Raw genomic sequence first — 23,190 nt, 5'->3', positions numbered from 1 at the left:
CCAGACCCTCAATAATGATTGGTTTGTGTTCCCTGTTTTTTTTTCCTTCTGAAGTCCACAGTCCCACAGTACATCGTGCTGTGAAATGTCCAGGCATTTACTGTCTAATTTTCTCGTTTGTTTGAACACTCAAAGAACAAAACATCACACTTAATCACATTAAAATTCATCTGCCAATTCTCTGCCCATATTTCCAACTGATCTATACTTTGGTGAATATTTTAACAACATACTTCACGAGCCACTTTGTGGGTCTGTCAGCTTACTAATTAACCCACCAACACTTTTGACCAACTATCAAAAAAAAACAGGTCCCAACACTAATCGCTTCAGAAAGCTACTGATCATGGAGCTCTAATCAGAATATTAACACTCCAAAATCAAAGTCTGTCCTCGAAAACCAAGCCAGTTCTGAAGTCAATCCACCAAGTCTCCATGGATATGATGTGCCTGTACATTCTGGATCAGCCTACCATGTGGGATCTTGTCAAAGCTTTACTGAAGTCCACTGCCCTTCCATTATCAATGATCTTCAATTACTTCTTAAAGATCATATTCCAGTTTGTAAAGCATGAACTGCCACACAAAACCATGCTGGCTCTCACAAGCATGTCCAAATCTTAGTGGATATATGTCAATCCTATCCATTAGAATATTCTCCAAAAATTTCTCTACCACTGAAGTAAGGTTCACATCAACACTAGCTAATCTTTAGTCCTCTGTGACCACACATTTCCTCATTAGTTGCTGCAGCTGTACACCAATCTAAAATAAATTATGCATGAGTTTATCCAAATCCCTTTGCTTCTTAGGATGTTTCAATCTTGAAAGAGGAAGCGGCTGCAAAAATGCATTAAACAGGTAAAGAGGACAAAAGAGTGTTTATAAAGAAGTACATCAAAATGATGAAGAGCCAAGAGGTGAGACATAGAACATTAGATCACATTGGTCCACAATGTGGTGCTGAGATAGATTTTTTTTAAACCTACTCCACAAAATCTAACTTTTCCCTCCACACCCCGAACTATTTATTCTCGCATTCAAGGGTCCCTATTGTAGCAGCCTCCACTACCCCCCACCGGCAATGCATCCCAGGCACTGTGCAAAAGAAAAATACCCCTGACATACCCCTAAACTTTCCTCCCCTCACCTTAAATAAGTATTTGCGACTGTCAACCTGGGGGGGGGGGGGCAGTGCTGGCTGTCCAGCCTATCTATCTGTCTTTTATAATCTTGTAGCCCTCGATTAAGCCACCTCTCAATCTTCTTCACTCCAAGCAGAAAAGTCTTACCTCTGTTAATCTTGCCTCATAAAACATGTTCTCCAATCCAGAAATGGAAATCAGTCACTGTGACCAAGTCAAAAGAGACATTTTCAATGGAGGGAAGTACATCACTTCTCTCAAATGGGCATTCCAGTTGGAGAAGTGACAGGGAATTAAATTATAATGGGAAAACAAACTCCAGCTGATGCCTCATGTCTGAAATAAGAAGGGACAATGTTGGAGTATGCATGGTTGAGGTTGCATCTAAATTTTTTTTTTTAATTTACATGGTAGAAGCCAATTCCAGTAATTTAAAACCGTGATGCCCAATTACAGCCAATTAACTTTAACCCCATACATTTTTGGAGGATGGGAGGTAATCGGAGCACCCAGGGGGAAACCCATGCAGACACAGGGGGAACGTGCAAACACCTGACAGACGGTGCTGGATTCAAACCCAGGTCGCTGGCCTTTTAGTAGCGTCGCGTTAACTGTGAGGCAAACCATGCAGAGAAAGTAAAAAAAGAGTTAATGTTTTGGGGTTTTAGGTGTATGATTTTCTATCAGATCTCAGAAGAAATGCGATGGCTAGAATTTGGATGCATGGCAAATGGAGAGGGAGAAGAGAAGCCTGTAATGGAGTTGTTAACTGACGATAGGGATGATGGAAGGAGAGTGAAAATGTGGCAAGAAATTAAAGGCTACCCTTGAAAAAAAGTGTGTGAAACACGATAGGCTGGAGATGATGAAATTATGGTAAACACACCAAAATGCTGGAGGAACTCAGCAGGTCTTTTCCGCATCTACAGGAGACAAGGACTTATCAGGCCTGAACCCTTCTTCAAGGAAAGCTCAGAAAAGGCAGAAGCAGGATGTATCAGAGAGTCTCAGAATTCAAATAATGGGGGAGGAATCAAGATCAACAAAAGGGACTAGGTGAAAATTTATCATGTCTGTGCAAAAGGAGATAGGGTAAAGAGAAATGTCGGGAGGGAGGGGGTAGCGATATTAATGTCATCTGGCTGGAGGTCGCCCAGTCAGAAAATGAGTTCTTTCTTTAATTCACAGATTGCCTCAGTCTGGCAGTACATGAGACAATGGACAGACATGTCGGCAAGGGAATGTGATGGAGAATCATCACAGATGTGATCAATTCTCATGTGGTCATTATTCACATTCAATTAACACCTTTTGTTGGTCTGGATTCCTCCCCCATTGTTTGAATTCGGAGACTTTCTGATACATCCTGCTTCTGCCTTTTCTGAGCTTTCCTTGAAGAAGGGCTCAGGTCTGAAATGTCGGCAAAATATCTTTTTCTCCTTGAAAAACTGTTAATGGATCTTTGTCCAATGGTCATTTTAATTATATTAATAATTAAATCGATACCGGTTGATCTACACTTTGATTGGAAAAATTGGGAGGACATAGAGTGTGCATAATAATATGGCAGATTAAGTGAATGAGGAAGAAGGCTGCAGGTTGCAGATTTCACCTTGCGATGAAAAGTGACAAATCAACATATTTTAAACAGTAAGAGGCTTGTAAATGTGTGCGCGGAGATCTTGTTGAGCAAGATCACCAGATGCAGGAAGTAAATTTGAAGCAATTAAGAAAACAAATGGTTTGATAAATTGATTTAAGCACTGATGTGAGGAAATCTTGCTCAGATTTCACAGAGCTTCAGTGAGGGTTTACTTGGAATAAATGTGTGCAGTTTTAGTTTAATTGTCTTGACATCCAAGTAGCATAAATTCACTGAATTGGTTCCTGGCATAAGGATTTTGCCCATGAGCTTATGCCACACAAATACACCCATGGGACCAATTAATCTACCAAACCCGTATGACTTTGGAAGGGTGGGAGGAAATCAGAGCAGGTCATGTGGAGAACGTACAAACTCTGTATTCAAATCTAGGTCGTTGGCGCTGTGATAGTGTGGCACTTACACTTATGCCAACTGTGCCAATTATGTGGGAGAATAGAACAGTATTCCTACAAGTTTAATGCATGGATTAGAAAAGCTGTAGATCCTGCTTCCGTGCTACATAACACTATGATCCCAGCCTCAGTTTTGGGGAACCAGAAGTGATTACATGGAGATATACTGCATGGGATTCTGAATAGGATTGATAGGAGAGGTGCTGATAGACTGTTTCAGTAATCTGGAGTATATAACACTAAGGGGAATTTCTCAAGATAACCACTTATCCAATTGTGAGGAGATGAGGTTTGTTTTTAAGTAAGGACCTTTAAATCTGGGGAAATCTCCATTACAAGGCTAAGATGGAGGACATTTGGATTTGAGGTGGAGTCATAGGACAAGAGACTAGAGTGAGAATGCGGACATAGAATCAGCCGTGATATGATTGAATGACGGGCAGGTTAAGAGTCCTCATGGCTGACTCCTGCTCCTGTTCTTTACGTTCTTATGGGTAGATAAAATTAATGCTCACTGTCTTTTTCTCAGGATAGATGATTCTCGGAGCTGCCAGAGAAGTCAATAGAAGTGGTACAATTACTGTGTTAAAAAGATGTGGACAAATATAAGGACAGGAAGATGTTGGGAAGATATGGACAAAATGCAGGCAATGGGATTAGTCCAGAATGACATCTTGGTCAGCAGTCAGACTGGTCGGTTGAACCCTGCAGAGGAGAACTGTATCTCCTCTCCTTAATCTCTTAATCTCTGTGGGTCCACAACAATGTTTCAGGCCTGGGCCTGACGTCAAGAATAAGAAAAAAATAGGCAGATGTCTGAATAAAAATGTGGTGGGGGGGGGGGTGGTAAGAAGGATTGAAGAGGAGGGAGGAAGGGAAAGGAGCACAGGGTAATTGGTAAGAGGTAGTAGGTGGATACAGGTGGGGTGTTAGAAGAAAGCTGAGGTGATAGAGGAGATTACAGATGTCTGAAAAAGGGAAGTACATCACTTCTCTCAAATGGGCATTCCAGTTCAGTGAAACTCAAGGAATGGGGATGGGAAAGAGAGAGACACGGGAAGGAGGTTAATGGAAACTTGACAAGTCGATGTTAATTCAATCGGATTGGTGAGTGCCCAGATGGAATATAAGGTGTTATGCCTTCAATTTGCTGGTGGTCTCAGTGTGGCAGTCCATGAGGCCATGGACATACATGTCGGTATGGCAGTGGAATGTGGATTAAAATGATTGCCCAATGGGACGTCCTTGCTGTTGCAAAACCAGAGCGAAGGTGCTCGACAAAACAATTAGTCTACATCCAGTTTCTCCGATGTCGAGGAGGCCGCATTAGCAGCACCAGATGCAAAAAATTAGCCCTACAATTGTTTTTTCCTATTTCTGATAAAGGGCTCTTTCCACAAATGTTGATTGCCCTTTACTTTCAATGGATGCTGCGGCACATTTGTGTATTGCCCTTGACCCCAGCATCTGCAGATTTTCTTGCTTAACTCCATTTAACACAGGTGACTATTGTATTGTTACTGCATTTTATCACATCAAACCTCATCATGTACTTCACTTTATTGCCTGAGTCATAGAATGAAAGGTGATGGGGGTTATACTGGAAGTGTATAAAATATTGGTTGGATGACAGGGTGCATTCTGACTCCAGTTGTGGTCACCATTACCACAATCAAAAGTGATAATAACAGAGAAAATTTACATGAATTCTGCCAGGCTTTGGGAATTAAGGCAAGAGATGACATAGGCTAGAGTTGTTTTCTTTGGAACAAAGGAGACTGTGGGGAGATTTAACTGAAGTACGTAAAGTTATAAAGTGCCTTGGCAGAGAAAATAAAAATAAATGATTTCTCTCACCAAAGATGTCAGTAACTACAAACATTAGTTGGAGTCAATTGTCAGAAAAGTTAGAGAAGTTCAGGAGATTTACTTTGTGGGGATTGGGAATATAATTAAGAGCAGGAGCATGAGTACGCCAATAGGCCCCTCGTTCGAACCTGCCACTGTCTGTCGAGAGGGTGTACATTCTACCAATAGGGTTTGTATCTGGGTCCTCAGGTTTCCTCCCACATTCCAAGGCCATATGGAGCTCAAGGGTTAATTTTGTCACATTGGTGTATTTGGAGGGGACAAAGGCTTACGGCCCAGAAGGACCAGTTGCCGTGCTGCAACTCTAAATTAAATTAAATATGGCTGATGCAATCTTGATCTCAGCGCCACTTTCCCATTATCTCCAAATACTTCTTGACTCCCTTGGAGTTTAAATATCCAACACTCTTACTGCCTGAAAATATTGTTGAGACCAAAAATCTCATCACATATAAAAATTCCCTGTATAAGGACTCAAACCATAATTTATGGTTCATAATTTGTGAAGTGGCTCAAGTTAAGATAGTTTTGGACAGTTCATGAGTAATAAGGCTGAATGTGCGCAATGTGATGAATTTCTACTGCTTATAATGACATTTGAAAATAAACTGTGGAACTTGGATTAATCAAGTTGTAATTGTAAGAGAAAAGAATGGCTTTGAATCACATATTTATACATCAATTGCATCCCTCAATTTATTTCCTGACGAATCATCAAATTAGCATGTAGGTTTTGATATACCTTCAATTTTACAATTGATGCCTTTCTTTACAGTGTCACTCTGGTGTAAAGTCCGTGCCACCCAATTTACACCCAACTAACCTACACCCCCTCTCCCCCCTCCCCCCCCCCGGTGCGTTCCGAATGGTGGTGGGAAACCGGACCCCCCGGGGAAAACGCTCACAGACCTGGAGAGAACGTACAAACTCCTTACGGACAGCGTGGGATTCGAACCCCGGTCCTAATCACTGGTGCTGTAAAGACATTGCGCTAACTGCTACACCAACCATGCTGGCCCAATGCAATAAATACATTGTATATCTGGAAGCCTTCACAATGTTCTGCCATTTGAACTTTTAAAATGCTTATTTGCTGAATTCTTAATTTAATTGGGAGGGATAGAGTCTGATCAGAAATTTAAAAAAACCCATACAAATTGTATTAAATCTCAGCACACAGAGAGTGGTGGGTGCATGGAGTGCATTGCTGGCAATGACATTGGAGAGAGGTACAATAGGATATTTTAAGAAACTATTAGTAGGTACATGAAACTGAGAAAAATGAGGGGCTATGACGTTCCCAGCAGTTGGTAGAGTGGATTAGAATGCCAGCACACACTGTGGGCTGAAGGGCTGTAATTTGTTGTATATTTCTATTTTCTTTGTTCGATTTCTTGCAAAAGGTGTTCATGATATTTTCATTTAATTGACTAAGAGACAGAGGACATTATAAAATGGCAAATAATCAGTACACAGAGGAGTTTTTTTTTAGTGGATTCCATTGAACCATGAGAAAGGCTAATTAATATTTGTTTTCATAGAGAACTTTGTAGCCAATGAGCAGTTTTAAAGTGGGATGTACTTAACCCTTTGGACTCTGGCCATTTTAAACCTTTCATAAGATATACTCCGGACTGGTTATATGGGTTAACCTTTACAGTAGTAAAACCCAGAAAACTAAAGTGTTAAGAATCACACAGCAGGCTCCCACCGTCAGTTTCAGTAATGTTCATGAAGGAATGTACATTGGTCTGAGTACCAGAGATAATGCTTTCTTCAAAATGATATTTGGGTCATCTGCACCCACTCAGGCCCTGATGACTAATCTAAGAGGGCAACATACCCACAGTGCACAGGATGTCCTCAAGTGATTTACAACCAAACAAAAAAACTTCTGAGCCACAATCAGATTTAGGATAAAGGAATTGCTACAGTCAGTCAGTGCGCAGTAGCTTCACATGAATGTCGGTTTAGATTCAGTGCTCAGTAATAGCTGATGAGTCATGAACACTCCTGGCTTAGAGCAAGAGGGCAACGGATTGAAATTCAGCTGAGAGTGTGGAACTATTTTATTGATATCCGTCCTGTAAGCAGGTGAGCAAAGCAGCACAGAATACTCCAAATTTGGCATCACCAGCATCTTATACTCTGCAGTACCTTCCAAAGAGCAGCTGGGAATGAACAATAAATGTTTGACTGACAGCAACACAGTGAGAATAGAAAAAAATGGGCTCTCCAGATTGTGCTTTTCCTTCAACTGGCTACCTCACCTCACATCAGCTGAAAGGAGCTTTGTCCTCCAGAAATATTGATCATGGATCATCCTCAGTGTATTGAACACAAAGTGTAAATCTGTACCCAAACATAGATTTGCTTTCAACTTGTTGGATTTACAAAAGAATTGATGCTGAAAAATTGCCATTTTACATGACCGTCACTGTCCTTTTCAAAGGTAAATAAGGTCTTCCACGTACTAGAAGAAACCAGTGAGTTAGGGCAAAGACAAGTTTATTGTACCTTGAATACTTATGGCAGCAACATGATAAGAATGAGCAAATCGTTCTTAGAGTTATTATGATGCAATCCTCCTTGGTTTCTTTTTATCCTTTCTCTAATGAAACCATAGTCAGCCCTTCAGTGTGGATGTTCTTTGTGTTGATTGATTCATGTCAGCAAAGGTGGTCACAGTGCTTTATTCTACGTCTTGAGTTTTGTTATAACCACCCCACCTATCCATTTCTATGTGACACCTTTATATTGTGATGGGAACATTGATAGCTTTAGCCCACTGGGACCAAGATTTATTATAATGTTCAACAACAGTCGTAAAATGACAACATAAAATAAAATACATACAATTCTGATGGGAATTATATGTTTTTAAAAATTTTAAATTGACATTTTAAAAAATTTTGACATACGCAGGTTGACAGGCCCTTTTGGATCACAATTCCATGCCACTGCCCAAATACCCCTAACATTAAACTACAATCCCTGTACACTTTGAAGGGTGTGAGGAGACCAGAGCATCTGGAGGAAACCCATGCAGACACAGGGAGAACATAATTCTTACAGACAGTGCCAGATTCAACCCCGGGTCATTGACATATTAATAGCGTTGCACTAACCACTACGTTAACCATGATAATTGTGTAATAGTTGAAGATGGTTGAAGAGAATTCCGTACTAACAAGCTCTTGTCCAGACACTTTGTATTATGAATAATGGATGTTTATTGTCTAATACAGAAGTGTGATACATAGAAATTCTTGGTTGCTGCACCCAAAGATACACCATCTACAATATCAGACATTAACTTACCAAAGTATGCCATGAGTGTTTGAGAATTCAGGGGTGCTCAAGTTCCATATCTTCTTCCTGATGGTAGTGGGAAAAGATTGTGACCAGTGTTTGGGGACCTTTATGATGTTGGCTGCCTTCTTGATGTAATATTTCACATCGATGCAAAATGGTGAAGGTGCTCATCTTTTATAATTAACTTTGTATCTCCAGCCTTTCAGTCCTGACTGAAATCAGTGGGATTATAGATCTGCATCAGATCTGATCCATCTTGCAATTAGACAGACCATTTCCCAGCATAAATTATGTCAATTTACAGCAAGGTGAGATCGCCACCAGAATCCAGTGACCTTGTCAATTTTCTTTATATAATATTTTTATTATACATAAATATGCATATATAGTACATGCACAATAAAAATGTTAAGTTTCATAGCTCAACAAATTATTAAGGTATATAAAACACATCCATAATATGTAAAACATAGACACATCTAATAATTTTAACATGGGTAGTTATGTCTCTAAACCCTATTCCCTTACCATCATTGCATGGCTAACGAAGGGGAAAAAAAAAGAAAATGTAATTCATTCTTGGAGTTAAATAACAAAGCACAAAAGGATTTCTATTATATCTAAAGGTTTTGGAAAAGATTCAAGAATGGTCCCCACAACATTTGAAACCTTTTATTTGAGTAGCAAAGCTTTTCAAGTTTTAACTGGACATAATGTCCCTTAATCACTGAGCATAGGTAGGTGTGGTTGCATCCTTCCATCTAAACAATATCGCACACCTGGCTAACAGAGAGGCAAAAGACTAAAGTTGACATTTGATTGGAGTTAAAAGAACCTCATCCTCTCCAGTTGTGCAGAAGGATTTGGCTCTAGATTTAAATTAAGGATTAAGGATAGAGTTTAAAACACTTCTTTCCAATATCCTTCAAGAGTAGGACACATCCAAAACATTTGGATTTGAAAATCCTCTCCGTTCTTACATTTATGACATTAAGGATCTATATCTGAATAAAGAGGAGATCATTTAACTTTAGACATATGAGCTCCATGTGCAACTTTAAAATGTAACAAACAATGAAGTGCACATAAAGATGTGGTATTAACCAACTTAAAAATTGAACCCCAAACCCTGTCCATTATTGAAAGGCTTCAATCCTGTTCCCAGGCATTTTTAATTTTAACTAAGGGAGCATGTCATGACCTACCAACTTATCATAAATAATGAATATTAAATCTTTATGAGAAGGTTGTAATCTAAAAAAAAACAAATTAATAATGTTTGCATCAGGTGCCCTCAGGAAATTACGTGTCTGAGATTGAAGAAAATGTCTGATTTGTAAATATGTGGAAACAAATTGAGTATTTGGTAAGATGAACTTTTCAGAAAACAATTCAAATGATGCAAAACTTGTCAATAAAAAGATCTTTGAAATGTTCAATACCCAATCTATACCAATCATGGAAAGCAAAATCAGGTAAAGAAAATTGAAAAACATGATTGGACAGAATAGGACTTGAAAGAGAAAAACCATGAAATCCAAAATGTTTTCTGAACCAACACAGACTGAGTCTGCCTGACAACTAGATTGCAAATTGATTTATTTCAAGAAAAAGGAAGTGAAGATCCGAGAAGTGCTAAAATTGAAAAGTTTTTTTAGCAGAATTCAGCTCCATTGATACCTAATTCCTAATTTTCAATTAGGAAAATGTAACCAAAGCATAAGGTTACGTAATTTGACTGCACAATAATAAAATCCGAAATTGAGTAGCACCATACTTCTGTTACTTTTAGATATTTTAAGATGAATTTTATTTAGGCAAGGATGCTTACCCTTCCATATATAAGATGATATAGCCGAATCAGGTGAATAAAAAATAATAATTTGGGAATTAAAATTGTATAGATTAAAAAAAACATAAAAATTTTGGTACATGTAATACCAAGATAGATAAATTGATTCCTCACACTCTTAAAAGAGAGACTAGTGAACATGGATGCAGAAATATTCAAATGAAAAATGTTCACTTTTATGAAAATTTAATCTATATCCTGAAAACTGACTAAATTTAGAAAGTAATGACAGCATGAAAGGTAAGGAAGTGTCAGGGCCAACAATGAATTTTTCTAAGATCATAAATAAGTATCTCCATTCCACCTGATCAAACACTTTCTCTGCATCTAAGGATAGAACACATTCAGGAACTGCAATGGAGGTGAATACAAAATATCCAATTATTCTTCAATCTGCGGGCCAATACTTTTCCTCAAGATTTTAATATCAACGTTTAATAAAGAAATTGGCCTGTAGGAGGAGCACTCGACTGGATCTTTACCTTTCTTTACTATGAGACATATATATGCTTCGTTAAAAGAAGCTGGATGATTACCTTGCTTAAATAAATCAGATAACACAGAACTTAAGTGAGGTAAAATAAATTGATAATTTTATTTTAAAATCTCCACAGGAAACCTATCAAGTCTGGAGATATCAGATAGCAGTGGCTATTTCCTCTTGTAATATAGGATCATCCAATCTCACTTCGTTAATCAAAGAAAGTGAGGCAATTTTTAATCAATCCAAAAAAACTGTTCATCGAACTGTTATCATCTGGAAATTCAGAAGTAGAAAGTCAGGAATAAAGTTATGTATCATTTATCTCAGAATGATCCGTAGAAGTGTTACCATCATTTATTCCAATCTTAGTAATTTGCTGCTTTGCTTCCAAACCTCTGAACTGATAAGCTAAAAACGCAACAAATTTGTCATCATAAACATAAAGGTGATTCTAACTTTTCAAAAGTTGGCATTTAATTGGATATGATGAAAGGAGCTCAAATTTAGTTTGAAGTTCAACTCGTTTTTCTATAAATCAGGGTTTTTAACTTGAGCGTATTGCTGATCTATTTGTTTGTTTTATTAATTAATTTCTCTTTATTGGCCGCCTTATATTTACTGTATAGGAAATAATCTGTCCCCTGAGTTATGCTTTCATAGCACCCCAAGTAATCAAACTGGAAATTTCTAATGAAGTATTTGTATTAAAGAAAAAAAAAATCTGCTCTTCCATAAATTTCAACAGTCATTATCTGATAAATTGAATTGCCAATGTATTTTTATTTGAGGGAGGCCAGGAAGGATCATATATAATACAACAGGGGCATGATCTGGTTTTGCTATACTCTGTTAATTACAAAAATGAATTATTTGGATCAATTGATTATCAATAAGAAAATAGTAAATTCAAGGAAACAGTGATGAGCGGATGAAAAGAAAAAAAATACTTCCTCTTGCTTGGATATAGAAAATGCCAAATATTAGAGATTCCATAATCTGATAAGAAATAATCAATTAATAAGGTAGATTTACTCAATACAGCAGGGTTAGGGAATGAATGATCTAAAGCATAATCTAGCCAATAATTAAAATTCTCACCCAATACCATAGAGTTTCAACTCAAATCTGGTAGAGAAGAAAAAAGGCATTTGAAAAAAAAACAACATCATCTCTTTTCTTTGGCTTGGCTTCGCGGATGAAGATTTATGGAGGGGTATGTCCACGTCTGCTGCAGGCTCGTTGGTGACTGACAAGTCCAATGCAGGACAGGCAGGCACAGTTGCAGTGGTTGCAAGGGAAAATTGGTTGGTTGGGGTTGAATTTTGGGTTTTTCCTCCTTTGTCTTTTGTCAGTGAGGTGGGCTCTGCGGTCTTCTTCAAAGGAGGTTGCTGCCCACCGAACTGTGAGGCGCCAAGATGCACGGTTGGAGGCGATATCAGCCCACTGGCGGTGGTCAATGTGGCACATCATCTACATTAGGGGCAAAAACATTAGCAAAAGACCACCATTTTATTATGTCTTTTTTGAAACAATAATATAATGACCATTTGTATCAGATACAACACTATGATGGACAGTATGAAAATGTGATTAATAAGAATCAACTCTTCTCTGGCTGTAGCATGAAATGAAGACTGAAAATGCTGCCCCCTCCACCTTGTCATAAGATGAGAATTATCATGTAAAAATATAATTGTGGCCTTAAGTTGATTAATATGCAAAAAAAACACACATACATCATGGGTAAGTTTGTCACACAGAGATCTGTGGGTGCTTCGTATGCCTTGCCAGGGTGATGGTGGAGATTGGAAAATTGGGGACATTTAAGAAGCCTTTAGACAGACACATGGATTAAAAAAATAGGGGGTTACAAGATTGGAAGAATTTAGTATTTAAAAAAATAAATACATAGGTTAGCACAACATCAAGGGCTGAATGGCCTGTAATTTTCTATGTTCTATGAATGGTGGGGTTCAAAAAAAGTGCTGAAAAACCTAGAAAGCAAGTGCAAATATTATTGAAGGTGACATCATGTAGATAATGTGGTTAAGAAAGCATATGTTTTACTGGCCTTTGTTAGTGGGCGTGTTGAATACAAGGACAGAGAGGATATGCTCCACCTTTATAAAATATTGGTCAGAGCTCATTTAGAGTGTTGTGTGCAGTGCTGGTCACCCTAAAATAGGAAAGATGTGTTAGCACTGGAGAGGTGCAGAGGAATTGCTCCAGACTGTTGCTTGGAATGGATTCCGTTCAGTTGCAACAGTAAGATTTAAAAAATACTTCATTATCATCATTAGGTCTGTTTTACATTGAGTAAAAGAGGTTAAGAGCAGACATTATTGAGGTATGTAAAAGTGGACTGAAGGAAAGATTTCCACATACCTGTATCAGATGAACCTAGATATAGTCTACATGTTTGTAGGGTAAGCATTAAAAATATTTAGAGGGGATCTGAGGGGGACATTTTTCACCCAGTCAATGGTGAGTAATAGGAACGCACTATCTGACAGAGCAGTGGAAACATGCATGGAAGAAGTATCGAGTTGAACATCCAGACATAGGAGGGGGGCGGGGGTAAAAGTACTAGAAGGTGGAATTAATATGAATGAGTCAACATGGATGTTATGGGAAAAATTACCTTTATCTATTCTGTAAGACTCTATGGGTCCATAGATCTTCTGTTTCAAGTTACGCAAATGAATATTGCCAATTCCATGTAGAATCCATGACATTCACATCAGCATTTTGCCAATGTAATATTTTTTTAAATAAGTAATTTGAAAGAAAATCCTATTAAGGTCATTTTTATGATATGCATTAATCAGGGGGATAATGTCTGCCTGTCCCGCATCGGACTTGTCAGCCACAAACTGACAGCTGACGTGGACATTACCCCTCCCTAAATCTTCGTCTGTGAAGCCAAGCCAAAGAATGTATAATTGATATTTAAGATATCACTAATTTGCTTTTGATTATGTGCTTATACAAAATACCAATATGATTATATAAGATAATGAGGGGACAAATATATTATGTGAAACATTTTCACCATCATTTTAATGAATTTTGTAAGAATAATAATGTCAGATTAATATATAAGGGTCAGGTGTTGGATGATTAATCTGTTATCAGGGATGCACTGAGAGATAGGTGATGTAACAAAGATGGTGTGTTTGAAACTGTTTGTATTTTAGGATAATTGGTGATATAAGGAGTCCTGTCTGTTCACTCTCAGTATGTTTGTCTCCTGGACAAAAAAAAAATAGGATATTTGAATAGTTTCACATTTTTTTGGAACTAATTGAAAGCTTTTCGACTTAGTGGTGACTCCACTTCTGAAATAAAATTCCCAAAGAGCAGCACGGTTTGCATAGCGGTTAGCGCAATGCCTTTGCAGCACCAGCGAATGGGACATAATTTCGAATCCCACGCTGTCTGTAATGTGTTTATACGTTCTCACCATGTCTGTGCAGGTTTTCCTCAGGAGCTCTGGTTAATTGGGTGTAAATTGGGCGGCTCGGACTTGTAGGCCAAAATGACCAGTTACCATGCTGTATGTCTACATTTAATTTTTTCAGTCTGAAAATGACGTTGGCATTTGGCCAAGCTCAAAGCCATCGTCAGTGCTTTCCCTGAAGCATACAAGGAAATGGACATTATAGTAAACATCTGCACTTCAATAGTCCTCCACTAACCTTGAAAGGCTACATCTCACTGCCCACTGACAATGAATCTTCATGAAAAGATCCTGGTAAAATCTACCACCTCTCAACAATGTTCAAATGAAAGATGAAATTCGTTATGGCCTTCAACACTTCCATCATACTTTTAGTTGATTGAGGATGAAAATCTCAGACACAGTAGAAAACATCTAATGTCCTGAACAGCAGGATCCCCTTCTCCTCCAAAGAAGACTTAGACTACCTGCAGTAGGTATCTCAAGAACCTGAAAATGACACCAATCTGGTCTCCACAATATCCTCCAAATTCTCTAGGAAGATAATTAAATCAGCTCGAGTGTCCTCTCTGGGGCTTAAATCCCCAGTATTGAGCCTCTAGTTACAGACCATGTCCCTCATATAGATGACACTAGACCACAGAAATGGAGAATTTGTTCAGAGCATGTTCATGACAGGAATTAACAATTAGAGAGAAAATAAATCAAGTATGTGCTGAATGTCTCATTGAGGAAATATAACTCTGACTCAAAGTATCATTGGAATATTGAGAAGTTGAGTGCATGGTATTGGTAATGCACTGAGGCCCTGGTTATGTAACAAAAGGATCCAACCTCCTTACAAGCTACCAAACTTCCCACTCTGTTAACTACCTCCTGACTCATCCTTGGAAGGATCTGCAATTCCTGCATTGGGCTCAATAACCATCTTGAAAACCAACCACTCAAAAAAAAAACAGAATAGTACAAAGTTATCCTTTATCCTGAAAATTTGACAAATAAGAAGAGGAGGTTAGGTTTGAAAACTTAATCTAACCCAGCATGACTGCTAAAAGATTGGTATTATTTTATTTTTCAGATGAGAAAGCCTCTGATGTTCCATTCTATTCTTAAACAATGATATCAAAGAATATACAGCAATATTCAAGCAAGAAAAAAAGTCTCCATAGATCTTGGACCAATTTTTATTTCAGGAGCAAGAAACTCTCTAAAATATAATTAAAAACATAAAGATGTTGGAGGAACTCAGTTGGTCGCACGCCATCCATCGGAGGTAAAATATATGACCAAGGTTTCAGTCCTTCACACCTTGAAGAAAGGCTCAGGTCCTAGACACTGGATATATCTTTACCTCCTTTATATTGTGCGAGACCTACTACGTTCCTCCACCATTTTTGTATTTTTAATTTATTTTCTACAGACTTTCAAGTTTCACACTAAAATGTAATTATTTGGTTATTCATCTTTACATCACTTGTGAGGTTTTATAGTTGCAATTTGGTGATTTTTTTTGTTCTTACAACAATAACTACAAAGCTGCTGAATTATCTGGGAGATGCTTTGAAATATTACCAGGCAACAACAGGTCCCAAATATATCATAGGGTCATAAAAATGCAAGCACACAAGAGGGAATCCTTTGCTTTTTCTCCAGAGATCCAATGAATCTCTTCTCCTCAGTTGTCCTCAACTTCTTTTGAGAACCATGATTAATTCTGTGCCATCATCCTAACAATCAATGAGTTCTAGGCTGCAGCCACTCTGCATGAAATAATATTTTCCCTTATTTTCCTCTGTGGGCACTCTGCAAGGCAAGGCATGTTCCTTTGTTTAAACATGTGAACAATATGTAGTTGTGATTTAGTAATACAGAGACATGAAGCTTCCTTCATGGTTTAATACAAGTTAAAGATGGTTCCCCAGTATACAGATTATATAAAGGTGACGACGACATACACACACAGGCGTATATATACATAACGCTCTCTTTCCCCCACCCCCCTGGCCTTGAAATTAATTCTTTGTGAAAATAAGATATGGGCAACATTCAAACTAAACTCTGATAACCACGTGCTCCTAGGCTAATGGTGAGAATTACAATTACAGTATAAAGTAAGTATGAGATGATAGACCAGCTGGTTATTGTACATAGTCCTTCAGTCATTCGGGAGGATTTTTCTCCCTTTTAGATTGACTTAGAGCGTTAGAAGCCTTGGGGATATTTTCCATCTTTTCTGGGGTCTTTGCCTTCTGGGGTGGCACCTCAGTTGATGGTAAGGACTGTGAACTTTGTCTTTGCCGAACCCCTTTGGGACTATTCATAGGACTGCACTGTTGGGTAGGACATGGTGTAGGACTGCACTATGGAACCATAGGGCTGCTTGGTTGAGCAGTCAACATTGAAGGAGACTCACTTTCTGAAGATATTTCTGGAACATCAATGGTAGGTCCTGGAAAGTCATAAAGAATCTCCTTTGGGGTGTTGAGTGCTCGGCGTGGCCATAGGATCATCTACCATTCTCAATTTGTCGATGTGCTGTTTCCATATTTTAGTTCCCACCAGTATGGAGTAAGAACAAGGACTCAATTATTTTAAGGATAACTCCTCTCACCCATGCCCCCCTATTACCCCTGTTGTCTTGTACCAGTACTGGTTCTCCCACTTCTAGAGATCTGGGTAGATTTACTGGGAGACATTGATTGTTCCATTTGAAGGCAAATGTTTGGCTATTAGAAAGTCTTGTTCTTAAATTAGGTTCTTTTGGTAGTAAAGTGAGGCATGTTTCTGGAGCTTAAAAGAAAATCTGCAATATTGTGGCTCCATGATGCATTTAATTATTTCTTAGTCTTCTTTGCCCTTTTGAATGTTTATACAAAATGTTCTGCTTCCCCATTTGTGCTTGGGTGGTAGAGTGCTGACAAAACGTGTTGTACATCATTATTGCGTAAGAATTCCTTAAAGGCATCTGATACAAACTGCAGACCGTTATTGGAAACTAGTTCAAAAGGCAATCTATGCAATGCAAATATACTTCGTAGTCTTTCAATTCTCTGGTCCGTTGTTTTTTTTTCTCTCATGTGTTATGCTACTAGCCATTCAAAGGAAATTTTCTCCCATAAAAGGACAAGCAAAATCAATGTGAATTCTATTTCATGTTTGTGATGGCCATTACCATGGGTTAGCTTTAGCTTGAGGAGTTTTGGGTTGGATATCTTGACAAATGCTAAATCTTCTTGCCGTCTGTTTATTGTCTGTTGAGGGCCACCAGACATGCCTTCATCCAAACTATTCCTGGGTGCTTGTTATGGAGTTTTGAAAATATAGCTGCTTGCCAGGTGCAACAAAAAAAAGGATTCCCCTTTCCTCATCTATCACCCTATCAGCCTCCCCATCCAACATATTATCCTCCATAATTTCCTCCACCTACAACATGATCCCATTACAAGATAAATCTTCCCCTCTCTTTCCCTCCCTGCTTTCCATCGGCACTACACCCTCTGTGACTCCCTTGTCCACTCATCCTTTCCTATTAATCGGCTCCTTGGCACTCTCCCTTGTGGCTCCAGGAAATGTATTCACACCTCCTCCCTCACCATCATTCCGGACCCTAAACAGTCCTTCCAAGTGAAGCAACACTTCACTTGGGTATCTATGGGAGTCATCTACTGCATTCAGTGCTCCCATTGTGGCTTTCTCTACATTGGAGAACCTTCACTCTATCTACATCAGTGGTAGGGATCTCCCTGTGGCTAACCATTTCAATTCTGAGGCCCAGTCCCACTCTGGAGTATCTGCCCATGGCCTCATGTACTGTTAAATGAAGCCCACCTAATTTTATGTCCCGGCACCCTCTAGCTGGATGGCATTAATGTTGACTTTTCTGGTTTCTGCTAGTCTAATCCCTGTTCTTCCTCCTCCATTTATCTGTCTTATTTCCTCCAGCTCTCCACCCCCTTCCTTCTCCATTAAATGAGCCATATCCCCTCCCCTTGTTTGTTGCTGTGCCCTCCCTCCCTTGTCCACATATTATCTCCTGTCTATTGGACAGAGGCCCTTTCCCTGCCCCTCCCCCTATCTTTTTTTTGGACGCCTTCCCACATTCTGTCCATATCTTGATGAAGGGCTCAAACCAAAATAGGAACATAGGAACAAAGAAAGTAGGAACAGGAGTAGGCCAAAAATGGCCCATTGAGCCTGCTCCGCCATTCAATAAGATCATGGCTGATCTAATTCATGACCTAACTCCACCTACCTGCCTTCTCCCCATATGTTTATTATCTATCTTTATCTTAGCGATATGAAGTACACAGTTTGTCCTGCTGAGTTTCTCCACCATTATTTTATTACTTCAACCACAAGTCTGCAGACTTTTATATTTTACTTCTTTTATTTAGGAATTTTTGTTCTCATCTCTGTCTTACCCCTTATTTTTCAAAAGTAACTCCTGGTTCTAGATTCTGTCACAAAACCTTTCATATCCAACTTTGTCAAAATTCCTCAGGATTATTCTTCAAAAATACAACAGATTCAAGCCTAGTCTCTCCACTTGTAAGATAACCTGCATGCTCCAGGAAATAGTTTAGTAAAGCTCCTCTGGACTATTTCCAATGCAATTCCATCCCTCATCGTGTCATAAGAATGAAAACAGGCCCTTTGGTCCAACTTGTCCATGCATACCAAGCTAGTTCCCTTTGTACAGTCATCCCTGCAGTGAACTGGAATTCACTGTCTGTATGTAGATTAGATGACCGACCCCTGCTTTTGGCTCTGGCCTCATCGGTCCCAATATAAACCCTGTTTTCCCTCCTTATCTCAGATTTGCCTGAATACATCTGTAAATACTGGCCGTTAGTTGCAAGCTAATAAAAGCACGTTTGTGCTCTCACAAGTCTTCGAGTACTATCGATCACACTACAATCCCATAGCCGTCTAAACTTGTCTAAATATATTTTTTAAACTTTACTATTGTCCCTGCCTCTACCACCCTACTGCTGGCAGTTCATTGCATACACCCACTCTCCTCTGAGTTAAAATGGAACCACTTGGATCCCTTTAAAATCTTTTTTCACTCACCTTAAACCTCTAGGTCTGTGATGCGCTATCGAGCAGAAAAGCAGACACAAAACATAAAGGCTATTCCACAAGCTTTATTTCACACAAACTTCCACAGAGCTGGCTGTGAGAGTAGCTGTGCTAGCTCTGAGACTGACCTCGAGGGGCCGGATGTAGCTTATAGCCCACGGGGTGATTGGCAGCCAACTGGGTGGGGCTTGGTCCATTCAGATCGGCTGATTGACAGCTGGCCAGGTGTTGCCTTGTCCTCCAGTGCTCTTCCTGCAGGTACACAGGTTGCCCCCCATAGTACGCTAGTCTCCACCCGAATAGCTTATTTTCTCCTATAGGTACTGCTCAACCTGTTGAATTCCAACAGGAGTTTTTTTTTCCTCCATGCTCCATCAGCTGCACCCAGCCAGTCTTCCGTCCATAATAGTCTTTCTAAACCAGACACAACGTTGCACACATTTAACAAATCTTTCAAGTCATTTTGAGCTGCAAGGAACACATTCATTTTGTCAACATCATTGATCCAGAATGGGGAGTGAGCTTCGTCCCACCCCAAAAGTCTATTACCAACTCTTTAATCTTGCTGACATTGAGGGCAAGGATGTTGTCTGAGCTCCAAGCCACAAGTCCCTCTATTTCTCTTCTGTGCTCTGTTTTGTTGTCCCTGCCTATAAGATGGTGATGCCAATTTGAACCATAAGGTGAGCTGTTTTTCAATACCCAGCTATCTTGTTGACCAATGTCTGTTCCTTTATATCTTAATGAGATGCTGGGCATTCATTGTTGAGCATGTGTGTTTCTCTTTACTTCTTTCAGCTTTGTATGAAAAATCTTGTGAAGCTTACAGACACAGAGGGCAAATGTCAGACTTCTTCTCCATTGACCCAGATGGCAGCGGATCACTGAAGCCCCTTCTGGTGTACTGTAATATGACAGGTGAGATGACATCTTTGCTTTAAACTTGATTGCAGTCTATATTTTACAGCAAGAAATATAATGCTAATTCGTGTTGCTCCTCTGACTGTTTGGAAAAAATATACATCAATAATTTTAACAACATACATTGATAGACTGCTTCACTGCATGTATGAATGGTAGTGGGTTTATCAAGCCATCTATCATGTCGGCTGTTAAAATTGAACATAATTTTCATAAATGCAATTATTAAAAACACTTTAAATTGTACCACAATTCAAGATGAGCATGAGAGGAAATGAGTCACGGTTGAAAACTTCCTCTAAAATATCATCAGTGGAGAAAGAGTAAATTATTGGGCACAGCAGCAAAGGAGATGAAGCTCAGGAGAGGTTAAGACTGTATTCCAAACCACTCCTCAAAAATATTAAGGCACCCATCCTTTTCTCCCCACATCTCCCATCACCAAAATTCTTCCATCTCCCTCTTCGTGAAGGTGGCCATCCATCAGATTCAAGATGGTGGCACACAAGGTCATTGCGGCCACTTTGGCTCCTCACAATGGTGAAACCACCACCCTGCTAAGTTGTATCTATGATTGGGAAAGTTGTCAAAATATAAAATGCAGCAAAAGATTTCTTCAAAACCTTAAAAAGAACGTGGATTTGGCATTGCTTAATTTTAGATTTCATTATTGGGCAACTAATATTAGATATATTTTCTTTATCATAAGGATAGATAAAATGCTGCAAGTTGGATCAGTCTTGAAATTGAATCTACTAATATGTATTCTTTTATTTCAATAGTTGGAGCACCATTATCTTTTTCTTCTTCCAAATTAACTGATAATTTTGCTGTTAAACATACATTGAGAATTTGGTTTCAATTCAGAAAACTTTTTTTAGATAGTTACATATTAGAAGCTTTTTGAATTCCTTGGTATTGATACTCCCTCAAGATCTGGAATTAAATATGATAAAAAGATTTTAAACCAAATCACAAAAAGTTCATATCAGCTCTTTGAGTCATTTTTATTGTCTAGTATTAATTCCCTGGACAAGACTAGGAAATTATGGGAGCAAGATTTTCAACAATTATTTTCTGATGCTACATTGGACTCCATTTTGAAATTGGTAAATTCATCTTCTCTATATGCCCAACACTCATTATTATTATTTAAGATAGTACATTGAGCTTTGCTTCTCCAAAGTTCAATTGGCTAAATTCTATTCTAATATTTCTTCAAAATGTGACTGAAGAAGGTACATTGTTTGATATGTTTTGGTCATGTCTTTTTCTTTCCATTTATTGGGAAAGTATATTTTGTACCTTGTCTTTAATTCTAAATATTGATTTGATTCCAGATCCTTTTTTTGCCCTGTTTGGAACGAGTAAGTCAACTGACTTGAATTTGTCTTGTCTACAATCCTATGTAGTTGCCTTTACTACTACAATCTTATGTAGTTGCCTTTGCTCTCCTTATCACGAGAAGAGCAATATTAGTGAGATGATGTCCCTCATATTCAATGTCTGTCTGATGTGATGACATACCTGACTTTGGAAAAAAAAAATGTTCTACCACTGAAATGAATTTTAACTTTGTAAATTTATGGGGCCGTTTTTATAATTATTTTCATAATTTATAATATTATTTAGATCCTATCTTGTGGTTTGGTTATTTTCCCTCTTACAGTAGAGGAACACAAATGTTCAACCAATAACTTCAAATGGGAGGGGTTAGATTATTAGCATAATTTTTACATGTTATGTCTTTTATTTAGTTTTTGTCAATTCATAGGTTATTGTAGCCATATGCAATAGTGTATCTACTTTGTTGGATACTTATTCTTATTACATATGTACTAGTTACTTATAAAAGAATAAAAATATTGAAAAAGGAAGAAGAAAATGTTAAACATGAACTGGACTTTCAAATTAGCAGATCAGATCGGTAATATTCTGTGCTGTTTAAAACTAGTGAAGCAGGTAAAACAGACTGCTGTAAATCATGGAGTGGATCACAGAAGATGCGTGGGAAACCATCAGAAGTGCTGATGGAGAAGGCAGAAGCTTGGAAAACAGGCCGACACCCACACTCCCGACGATACTTCTCTCAAATGTAAGATCACTGGAGAAAATGGATTTCCTGAGCCTGCATCTGAACTAGGGAGAACTGCAGGGCCACTGTGCTCTGGTCAGCACATCTCTGGCTAGATGGAGGAAGATTGTTTCCAATGTTGAGCAAGTCTAGAACCAGGGGTCACAGTTTAAGGATAAAGGAGAAGTCCTTTAAGACTGAAATGAGGAAGAATTTTTTCACTCAGAGGGTGGTGAATTTATGGAATTCTCTGCCACAGGAAGTGATTGAGGCTGGTTCCATAGCTATATTTAAGAGAGAGTTAGATTTAGTACTTGTGACTAGGGGGAATCAGGGGGTATGGAGAGAGAGCTGGAACAGGGTACTGAGTGGAGGATCAGCCATGATCAAAATGAATGGCAGTGTAGGCTTGAAGGGCCAAATGGCCTACTCCTACACCTATTTTCTATGTTTCTATGTTTCTATTACAGAAACGTAGCTCCAGGACATCATTCCAGACTCGGCATCCAACTGGATGGCCTTATCTCTTTTAGGGCAGATAGAGATGCTGCTCCTTCCAGGAAGACTCAGGATGGGTCTTCACCAGTGTCTCTGTGGTGAAGACTTTCTGCTCAGCAGAGATAGTGTACCTCCTGGTGAAATCCAGACCCTTCTACTTGCCCAGGGAATTCTTGGCCATGCTGATTGCTGCAGTCTACATTTGCCTTCTGCTAATGAGGGTGAAGCCTAGAAGTAGCTTTATGTTGCAGACTTCCCACCCTCATGGTGCCTTATTTGTTGCTGCAAACTTGAAAATGTTCTTACCACCCTTTCAACAACTTGTGAATTTCGCTACCAGAGAGAACACCCTGGATCGGGAGTACACCAACAACCCTAGTGTGTACAAGGCTGCACCTCGCCATCATCTTGGTTACTTGTATCCCATATCTG

General features: G+C 38.9%; 1 protein-coding gene across 1 annotated transcript in view; it reads left to right on the top strand.

Moving 5' to 3' along the window:
• LOC138762456 (contactin-associated protein-like 5) overlaps nucleotides 1-23,190 on the top strand; it is a 762,501-nt gene that overhangs the window by 148,970 nt on the left and 590,341 nt on the right. The window contains exon 8 of the mRNA XM_069936213.1: nucleotides 20,064-20,183. Within this exon, the coding sequence (XP_069792314.1) occupies nucleotides 20,064-20,183 (120 nt within the window). The remainder of the gene's footprint in view (nucleotides 1-20,063; nucleotides 20,184-23,190) is intronic.

Source organism: Narcine bancroftii, chromosome 4 (assembly GCF_036971445.1).
Source record: "Narcine bancroftii isolate sNarBan1 chromosome 4, sNarBan1.hap1, whole genome shotgun sequence".
NCBI lineage: Eukaryota > Metazoa > Chordata > Chondrichthyes > Torpediniformes > Narcinidae > Narcine > Narcine bancroftii.
The sequence above is the reverse complement of the archived record's forward strand: the minus strand, read 5'-3'. Positions and strand labels throughout refer to the sequence as shown.